Here is a 10,569-nt window from a genome sequence, read left to right as displayed (position 1 = left end):
GCTCACTGTGCAGAATAGTGTTGACCAATTGCCAAACCATTCTTAACACAAAACAACTGGTCGATAAACATGTTTATCTTTCTGGCCCACACTGCTGTCATATGCAATAATGGTAGCAGGTGAAAGTCATCCTTGCTCCTTTTCAATTCCTGTTCTTGCCCACAAAAATTGCTTAGCTCTTGCCTGATTGTTCTGAGGTCTATTTTTAATATCGAATGTGCAGACTGGGACTAATTGATGGGTTATAATTCTAGCCCTTCTTGTGAATTGTTGAGTGACCCAGGGAAAGTTATTTTTGACTCCGGCCTTATAAATTCTCCTAATGTGCAAAGAAAAGATGCCAAGTGGAATGCACCTATTTCAAAAGAGTTTTGAGGACTAGAACTTTGAAAGCAAAATAGAACACTGTCCCAAATCCAAAGTGCTTGATAAACGTTTAATTATGTCAGCACTGATTACCAAGCCTGAAAGAGATACATTAGTCTTGCTTTCAACTTTCTATGCCACCCCCTTATTTGTAAGAAATTCCAGATAAATAACATTGCACATCGTTCTTGATAAGCATTTATACAATAACTGTCTTGCCATTGCTGTTTTTGATTCAAGTCTGAAAAGCCTAGAGCCTAGGTACTTGTGTTGCTTAACTTTCTGCAAAGGTATTTTGTATCTTACACAGGCACATTTCTTCAGGGAATTGTAGAGTTCCTTTTGAGAGTATATCACAGTCAGTGATATTCTAGTTAAGTGGATGCCAGATGTTTTATTTCATGCCCCACATATTTACTCCATAAACCAGCTAACAAATGAGGTTTGAATAGTCTACTGGGAGAAAATGAGTGTCTGCAGTGAAGGGAGAGTAGAGGACGAGGCCGGACCCTGCCCTGTTGGGTGACAGAGCGGAGTCTCCACTGCAGAGACTGGGGGGAAGATAACCTGAGTTTGTAGCTCCAGGGCTGGACAGAACTGAGGTTGCCAGGCAGGAAGTTTCTCCAGAGAAACAAATGGATTTGCACAGCCCGCAGCTTCTTCCCAGAGAAGCACCCTGTGGTGGTGGTTATAAGATTTTGAATAATTTTTTTTTTTTTAAGCTAAGGAAACCACCAAAGTCCATTTTAAATAAAATGATTTTTGTTTTCTTTTTAATAACCAATTTACTGAACATGTTGAACCTGATGGGCTGCCAACATGGTTATAATTTTTCTCCCCCTAATATCACTATGTTTGACTATTAGTTCTCTTTCTTATTTGGTCATCAAGATTCTAATTCAGTCCAGCTGGTCCAGTGTCAGGCTTCAGTCTCAGGGGCCAGAATAGAAGGAGCAAGACCTACTCTTTTCTACGGTTCCTCTAGGTTTCTGCTGCTTCAGGGTTGGGACAGGAGAAGGAGACTTAATGGAGCACATTCTTTTTCTTCACAAGTGCAATTGTAGTTTTTCTTTAATATCTTTCTTTCCTGTGTGTGTTTGTGTGTGTGTGTCTGTGTTTGGTAAATTGTTCATTGTGCTCAGACATTCTTTAGGAAGTCACTCACTAGGTTATTGTCTGACTCACAAGGTATCCATTGGCTGAACTCCCTCATGCCTGGGTTGGTGGCATACACCACAGTCTTTTCCTGCTTGGGTTACTGTGGCTTGTCGGTGGCCTTCTTGGGTCCCATCAAGATGGCTCAAGTTCAGCTGTCTTGAAAAAGGTCTGCTTGCTCCGTGAGAATGGGGCATCCTTTCATCCTTGCCCCCACCTCGCCCCCGCACACCAGGGGTGGGGCTGCTTGTCAGTGATTCACTGCAGATCATTTTGTTCTTATTCTGCTCAAATTCTCACAGATGGCAGATGGGGAAGCCCACTGCCCAGACATCTAATAGGAAGAAATGACAGTTTTCTAATCTCTGCAATCGGTTTTTTGGAGATATAGTCACTTGGATTGGGAGAGATGGATTCAGTCCTTAACATTCTTATCCATTACTAACTTCTCCCAGGCCAACCCCTGAATCTGCCATCTTCTGTTATATACTTTGGAGCCTGCAGAAGAAAATTCTGCCACTAGTCTCTTAATGGGTCCTACAGAGGTTTGTCCGGTGAGTTTTTAGAGTATGGATGCATTTCATATGTTGTTTTCAGCTTTGGAGCATTAACTTCTTTCTAGGAGAAAAGGAAAAGTCCTTTCAACATCTGGCTACATTTGATACGATGGCACTAAGGAAACTGAGTTTTGCCACTTTTCTCTATATACTAGAGACAAAATTATTTTTTGTGCATGAACTAGATTTTAAATGAAGAATAAAACAAAAACCAAAAAAACCTTTTTGTCTATAAATAAAGAGGTTTGGTTTAGGTTGTAGTCAATGGGGAAGAAAGCGGATCTCAAGGAACCCAGACTGGTGTTGGCGGTCCAGCCATCTCACCATCTCTAATCTCTACCCTCACTGTACAGGGCTTTGAGTAACAAGCTCAGGACAGAATGCACGATGGTAGTAAAGGTTCTCTGTTAAAAACTCCTCTCTGCAGCTTTTCAGCAGCATGTATAGATCATTACCCTTAAGGTTTCAAATTTCCTCAGTTTAGCCACACTGGTCTTGTTCCACTGTTGTCTACCCTTTGCTTTGTGAAGTGATGGGACAAAGTGATGCTTCTCTCTGCAGTCTACTCCAGGGATTCTAGGAGATGAAATGGGGCTTAAGTTCCTAGGTAGGAGGGTATACGGTAATGAGAGCTGCCATTTATTGAGCATTCAGTGGTGCCAGGCATGTTCTGAGTCCTTTATCCGGATTCATTCATTGAGTCTCCCTGTCAATCCTTTGCGGTAGGTGTGGTTGCCATTCTCCTTTTACATATGGGGCAACTAATGGACAGGGAGGTTAGGAGACCTGCTTAAGGTTACATAACTCAGAAGGGGCAGAGGTAGAGATTGATTGTAGGCATCCTGGTTCCACAACCCGTACTCTTAACCACTGTTCTGTTGCCGTATGAATGTGTGAGCAGTGATCCCTTAAGTAGACATTTATCATAATCTCTTTATGGAGAACCAAGTATTCTCTTAGCTTCTCAAGTTACTAAAAGACACATTTGAGATTTACCAAAATAAATTTTAAAATCTCCCAGTTTTCACTTGGTGAATCTGATTTTTTTTCTTATTAAGTAATGTGTTCCCCATCCCAACAGTGACCCAAAGCTGAAGTCTTTACTGTAGTCACTTTAGTGAGTAGGCTTATATATCTTCTGGTCCATGGGGGAAGAAAGTAGGAGCAAAGAACAGAGATACCGGTCCATGCAGAGAGTGGCAGAGCTGAAACCAGAATTCAGGACTGTTTCTAGTATTGGCTATTTAAGGGTACAATTTTTATTGATTTCAAATGTTTTATTGTGCACTATGATGTACTGGCTTCTGTAATAGGAGCTTGGGACACAAATTAGATATGCTACCTCTACTAAGGAAGTTCAGTCTAGTTGGGACAACCCATGGAATGAAGTGATTGCAGAACCACTTAGGTATGATGGGACTATCCTGTGTGGCATAAAACGATTACCTGCTCAACTCAGCCTGTGCCTACTCCAGAGGCAACGCTTGAGCTGGATTTTGAAAAATAAGAGTTGGGCCGGACTGAGAAAAGGGAAAGGCATATTCCAAACTAGCATGTACAAAGACATGAAGAATGTCTGGGCAATTGGAAGCTCAGCAGAGGTGAAGAGGGCCGAGGGAGGGAGGCAAGGATCAAGAAGACTGCAGACAGGGAAGCCCCACCATGGAAAGCCGTAAAGAGTTCTACATTGAGGAGCAACATTGGATTTGATGTTCAGAACCTTCTTTCTGTCTTGCACTCGAGCCAGGAGATCAAATTCTAAGGGAGTCATAATTCAGACCTAGAAGAGTGTAGCGGCAGCAGGGATGAGAAAGAAGCAAAAATAGGTAATTAAGAATACTGTTCAAGTTTCATGCGCAAATCAGACAGAAGAGGGACATGAAGAAAAGGCATGGAAACTACATTTTCCTCAGCCTGTCGCCTGCCATTTGATGTGCCAATTCCTGGGAGGCACACCCTCATCCCTCTGGGTATTTTCATGGTTACTGTCAACTCTGACTTCCAGCAACTGATTGCTAATCCTATGGTTCCTAGAAATCTTAGATGTCTTGTGTGGTCCTTTAGCAATGGGCACCAACGTCCTCTCCCTAGCCCTTTCTGTGTTCCTCGTCCCACTACTTCTCCTCTTTGCCTAAAATGTTTTATGATGTGTGCTGCTCTTAGTTGAAATGTCTTACCTCTGGAGTTCTTTTTTTCTTAAAGATTTTTTGTTTATTTATTTGACTGACAGTGATCACAAGCAGGCAGAGAATCAGGCAGAGAGAGAGAGAGGAAGGGAATTAGGCTCCCCGCTGAGCAGAGAGCCCGACGCAGGGCTTGATCCCAGGACCCCGGATCATGACCTGAGCCAAAGGCAGAGGCTTTAACCCACTGAGCCACCCAGGCGCCCCACCTCTGGAGTTCTTAAAAACAAAAATCGTGATCCTCCTTTAGGCTGCCAAAATGCTATTCAGCCTTATCATTCATCAAAATTTCCAGAAGGAATGTATCATACCCTCCTTTGCTTCTTTGTCCTAGAAGAGGCCTAATGGATGTTGAGAGGGTTAAATGTTTTATTACTAAGTTCCTTGCAAAAAGTAAGGACTCAATAAAAGTTCTTTAGCACGTACTGTAAATACATAATTCCAGTACAATGTGACAATTTATATATGGCATTTATTGTATTGGAATTATTTGCTTATGTATAATCCCCCCCATTTTAATTGTATGTGCTTCGAGAATATAACTATTACTACTATGTGTGGGATACCGCACGAATCAATTACTTTCACATTTTATGGTTCTTTATATGGTAGTAGTTACTAACATTTTTTTTTTAGTCTCCATTGTTCCCTCCCCATTTTATACTGGCCCATTTTATATATTCTTCCTTATAAAATAAATGATTAGAAAAACCAAGAATTTAGAGAACAGATGTTACAATTGATTAGGAATTCTGATTGTCATCTGAAGACATTCAGCCTTTCCCAGATATGGTTCTTACTCGGAACTTTAATAGAACTTTTGCAGTTCAAAGACAAGGAAGGAGCTTATTTATGTAAATATCTTAAAATGATATGGTTGGTATTTAATAACCACCTGGGATGGGTATTTTGTACCACTCTGTCTACTCAACTCTTGAATCCAATGTCTTTTTTCCTTAGCACCAAAAAGAAAATTTAGAAATGCTGTGAAAGAAATGTTTGTGTTCATTTGAAAAATAAAATACCAACTCTGCATTTTGTTAAGACTCATTTTATAAAATACCTTAAAAGAACAAAGTACTTGAGTTTACATAATAACCAGAATTGAAAAAAGATGAATATAAATTAATTGAACACATAACTATTTTGCCACATTAGACAAGTTTAAAAAAGGCATTTAAAAAAAGTAGTAATTGGGAAGAAAACCCTTCACTCTATTGCTGTCTTTTTTTGGAAACTTTTCTTAGAAGCACTACAATTCCAGGTCAACAGACAGTACCTGTGTTGTTGAAAACACACTGTAATTTGTTTCCAAATCTGTCAGCTTAAGAGAAAAAAATTAAAATTTTAACTAAGTTTGATTATTCAGTGCAAATTAAAGCTTCAAGTTGAAAATTCAAGAGGAAAAGTAATGTCCAAACTGTAGGAAATGCTTCTGGAACTGAAAAAGAAAAAAGTTCACATTATGAAGAAATCTTTGCAAGTGTTCTTGTGTGTGAGATATTGAGTTAACAAATGGGCCCTTTGAAGTTGCAATTAGGGCTTTAGTAAGACTATTTGCAATGTGCGCGACGGAAGAGGGGACAGGGAAGAGCTAAAGGTCATTTTGTGGAAGGAAGCTCAAGTTAACCAGAAGGACTGCTCTGATTCAATTCTAGAAAATTTGGCCAGGATATTGTAGACATCAAGGGGAAAAAAAGAACTTATGGAGACTAATTTACTGGACTGTCATTGAGGATAAGTACTTCTATCCCCAGACCATGTTGGGGAATGAGGGAGAGCAGGTTAGTGTTGGCCATGATTTTGTTTTAAATATATGGATTATATTGTGCACTGGCTTAATACATGACCAAGTCTTGAGAAATGGGAGGAATGTCTTTCTGGATCACAGTGAAACCAAGCGTTGATCATTTCCAACAATTAATGGGTAGTCATTTTTATAATTTAAAATATTTTTAATTATTTCCACACAAAAAAATTTTGAGGTTATCATTGGTAATAGGTAGCAATGGGATTTTCATGACCGTGTTTGATAAAAAGTTTCCCTCTTTCCATTCTATTCCATAGAAGTTTCTGATTCAATCTTTTAATGATAGAACTAATGGTTGCTATTGAGTACAAGATGCAGAGATTTTAGTGGAGGCTAATGTCTTCTTTGCAAAACAGATTTTTTAAAAAAAAGGTCTATATGTCTATCATCTTTTTCTAATTCTCATTGGAAATTTTCACATAGTATTTGAAAACTGTTTGAGGATGTACTATGTTTTTCCTCACATTTGTATTTTATATCACTCTAATCTATTAAAGTTATAACAATATTTTCACAATGAAGTGGCAACTTTTGGCTTTTAGTTGTACCTATGATCAGCAAGTCATAAAAAACACAAAACATATAGTGCTATTCCAACATGACATCAGAGACGGATTAAAAAAAAAGGATAATCACGATGATGTATGCAGAGTTCCTAAATCAATGAAGAATTAGCTGATGCCATTTAAAAATGGACGCATATATCTGCTCAAAGGTGCAACATCTAAGGAAAAGTGAAAATTCCTCTCTGAGGACACCTACCAGTGTAGAATCACTTGAAAAATTAAAACACCCAAGCCCGTGACTCCTCTCTACCTCCTATCGTGACAGCCAAACCATCAAGGGCACATGACACACATCACTTTGCAAAATAAGGCAGTAGTTCCCCTCCCTGGTCAACTTGGTGACCGCTCCAGGCTTGAAGATTAATTTCCATGGCGTCCTGCTGGATGTTTGGTCCTGTCCTTCTGAATCCCGAAGACAGGCTCAGTGTCAGGTGCATCCCTGTACATCACACCTGGGGTGAGGCTGAAAGAGGAGCGGTGGAAAGGTGCACAACCTTGCCACGAGTCCCTATTTAAAAAAGCTTCTGTGGGCTCAAGCATTTCGCACAGACCTGGGTTTTGTCCCACTTCTCCACTAACTTCTCATTAGGCTTTTTCAGAGAGAGACTTTTGCCATCAAAAGCACAGATAAAGAATAACAAAACATTATATCGCAATCAGCTTGTGACAGTTTGTGCTTTGAAAACACAGTGCATCAAGCACATCATAGATGCTCAATAAATATTTGTAGATCTATTAAAAGTAATAACATGGTTTCTGAAGGACAAACTTCCATTTTGGGGGAAAAAAAAGAAAAAAGCAAAACTATATAAATTTCTTTTCCCTGACTGGATGGAACAATGAGAATCTACAAATTAAATGTGAACTCTGATTTGATTGCAGAGACTTTGCCCAAAAGGGGGGGGGGGAACATTGCCGCAGTAGCATTGGCACTTAACAGTGCATCAAAGATTTAACTTTTTCCACTGCAATATATACTGGTTCCTACACTTGTTAGGTACCAGCGTGTAATCACTCATATAGGAAATGAACTCTATTCCGCTTTGGGAAAGGTATGATCATAATTTTATCTGAAAATTATTAACACATTTCAGGGAGACGGCCCTCTTATTAAGCATGCCTTGAAGTAATGCAGGCGTAACTGTCAGGGGACCTCATTATATAACTTCAACACGGCATTGTCATGTGCAAGTGTATTTCTCCCACATCTGCAGTACTGCTTCCTAATATTTTGTTTTTTACAGAGTCGTGACACCCCTGGGATGACAAAGATGAGAATAGGGGGTGGGGGTTAAAGATCACAAAACTTACATTAAAAAGGGATGTTCCTCTGTATCATATGAAAAACCCCTTATCAAAAATCAGTGAGTGCATGGATGAAAAAATGCTTTATACATTCATAACTTTCCCATCTCACAACAGCAAAGGTTTCCAAAGAAAAGACTCAGTAGTGAAGGCCACACACTTTTTTTTTTTTTCTTTTCTTGCATTAGTTCAATACGTTGAAAATCAGAACCTTTGAAGCATCTTGTAAATGGGAGAAATGGAACTGGACCCAGTTGGTCATGGGGGGTGGGGTGGGATGGATGAGATCCAAATGAACGTGTGACTCAGCTGCTGGCGTGGACAGCAAGGGAGTTGGTGGGAAATGTTACAGCAGACCTGACCACTCTACCAAGGGTCTGTCAAGAACACAGTACAGGGATCCAAAAAAAAAAAAAAACAAAAAAACCCCTAAAACAAAACTAAAAACAAAAACGAACTGCAACTTCGCCAACTTGTAAACAAGGAAAAGCACTTCACAGATTCAAAGTTGAAGGGAAGTAAACGTTTTTAAATTATTTTTGTCAGTTCAACCCTGATTTAAAAAGTATGGCTAGCGGAAATAAGGAAGCACAGCTGTGGCCATCCTGCGAGAGCAGCTGTCTTCTGAGAAGTAGGCCTTCCAAGCCTCTTCTCAAGGTGCCATGCCAAGGAGACACCTTCTCTCGCTTGTCTCTTTTCCACGATCCTGGGATATCGACTGCTTGCCATTTTGGTGTGGACAGGTCCTGGCTGCTATAGATTTAGACGTGGGGAGACTGGAGGCGGGTAGGCAAATTCTCGGAGGATGCTCCGGGCCACTTCGACATTATTCTGGGCTATTTCTAAGGCTCTCTTCACTTCTTCAAAGGCATAACCCTCTCCCATGAGTTTCGCAATTTTTGCGTCAACATTTTCCAATGATGCGTCGGGTTTTCTGTGGTGGATTTCCGGTGCAGTCCTGCGGGGTCGTGGTTTAGGAGGTCTGGCTGGTGCCTGTGAACCATCTGGGTAGATTTTGAAAGAGAAATCATGTCAATAATGGAATAAATATACAGACATCATATCAGCTTGATCTCATTTTAGATGAAAACCTTATTTTTCATTATCCCCAGAAATAAACTTTCCCCCCATTTTTATTATTGCAGGGCAGGCTGTATTGTCCCCATTTTGAACATTAAAGAAACTGACTAAGAATGTGTTGGAAGTTTGAAAGATTAATACAAATTTATTCCCAATTCCAAGTATTATTCTTTAAGCCATAGGGACTAACAGGTATGGAAAGGAAAACAATTGAAAAAGAAAGGCCTTCATTATAGGGACACCAGCTTATTCTTTCCTACGACGGTGGAGGCTCTTTTTTGGGAAGTTTCTACCAGAGGAAAGTGTTACAAGGTTGTCGATGTTTCTGGAAGCACATCCCCAGCAGGTCCTCCATCCCACCTGGCCATAGCACAACTACTCTGAGCAGCAGGCTTTGTGGTGTCTCTGCCGGTCTATTTTTTCAAGTTAGTCATCCTGTCAACTGATTCTGAGGTGGGGAGAAAAATAGTTGATGCTTTGAGTCTACTGTTAGTTAACAGGCTGAACAGACGTAAACTCACTGCTTTGCTCAAATACTTTACCCAGATTCCAGTGTAGGAAGTTTTGCTAGAGAAAAGGCAAAGCCAGCAGAAACATGAGCAATGGAGATTTGGGCTCTGGATTAGTCCTCTGACAAGTTTCTTAAAGTTCAATCAAGCGACACTGGCGCCCATGAAAGGAAAGCAACCTTATTAAGAGGAAGAACTAGAGACCACCATCCCTCACAGATCACCAGGGCATGGGCTGGTAACTTGAGAAGGTACTTTTATTATGGATGTCCATAATATCTATATTTGGTACTGTATTCCAAAAGCCTAAATTAAAAAAAAAAAAGATTAAAATAAAAATTACCAAATTTATGCCATGCAACACATTTATGTGTTTAAGACTATTTAGATTTCGACACTTCTTTAATAACTTTCTCAGACCACTGAAAAATGCCAAACACTAAATCTAAGGACATAAGTTAAGTAGATGAGGAAGTGAGGCTACAACCCAAATGCCTTGTGACTCTTGTCGCCATCCTTGCCCTCCTGGTCTCTGCTGCTTTGCCAACTTCCCTGATATCTTCATGAGAAATTGTAAGCTGATACCTTCAATAATAATCAAATCCAAATACAATAATTGTCTAATGTGTTTTTCTCGTAAGTCTTCTTCTATGAGAAGGTAAGTTGCTAAAAACATCATCCTCTTCACAATTCCAGCAATATAGTGGTATAACATAGGCACATGAAAGCCTCCAGTTTGAAGATATTTTCTTCCACACCAAATTAGGTGATAGTCTTCTTTTTAATTTTTCCTTTCTTATAGAATAATTCCCAGTTTGAAAAAAAATATATAGCTATAGATAGAGCTTATTAAATTATGCTCATATATAAGAACACACATTAATTTCTGGTTCTCGCTCAAATCTGTATGTGCTGCTTCTTGCACTTATAACTAAACATCTCAACCTACTATGGTCTGCTAAATTGCATTTCTTAATCTGTTTTCAGGTTCCATTTATTTTCTATTAAGTATTTCCATTATGTCATGCAGAGCTGGGC

At 39.7% G+C, this 10,569-nt stretch overlaps 1 protein-coding gene across 4 annotated transcripts in view; it reads right to left on the bottom strand.

The window, feature by feature from the left end:
- Window positions 1-5,302: 5,302 nt before the first annotated feature.
- Window positions 5,303-10,569, bottom strand: part of LOC111149136 (Cbl proto-oncogene B) — a 216,429-nt gene continuing 211,162 nt past the window's right edge. For all 4 annotated transcript variants that reach the window (XM_022506080.1, XM_022506103.1, XM_022506087.1 and 1 more), the window contains one exon: window positions 5,303-8,946. In XM_022506080.1, coding sequence (XP_022361788.1) covers window positions 8,696-8,946 — 251 coding nt within the window. In that variant the 3' untranslated portion in view covers window positions 5,303-8,695. The remainder of the gene's footprint in view (window positions 8,947-10,569) is intronic.

The sequence above is a fragment of the Enhydra lutris genome, unplaced genomic scaffold, assembly GCF_002288905.1.
Source record: "Enhydra lutris kenyoni isolate GAN:26980312 unplaced genomic scaffold, ASM228890v2 scaffoldscaffold2, whole genome shotgun sequence".
Classification (NCBI taxonomy): domain Eukaryota; kingdom Metazoa; phylum Chordata; class Mammalia; order Carnivora; family Mustelidae; genus Enhydra; species Enhydra lutris.
This window is presented reverse-complemented; position numbering and strand designations above follow the sequence as displayed.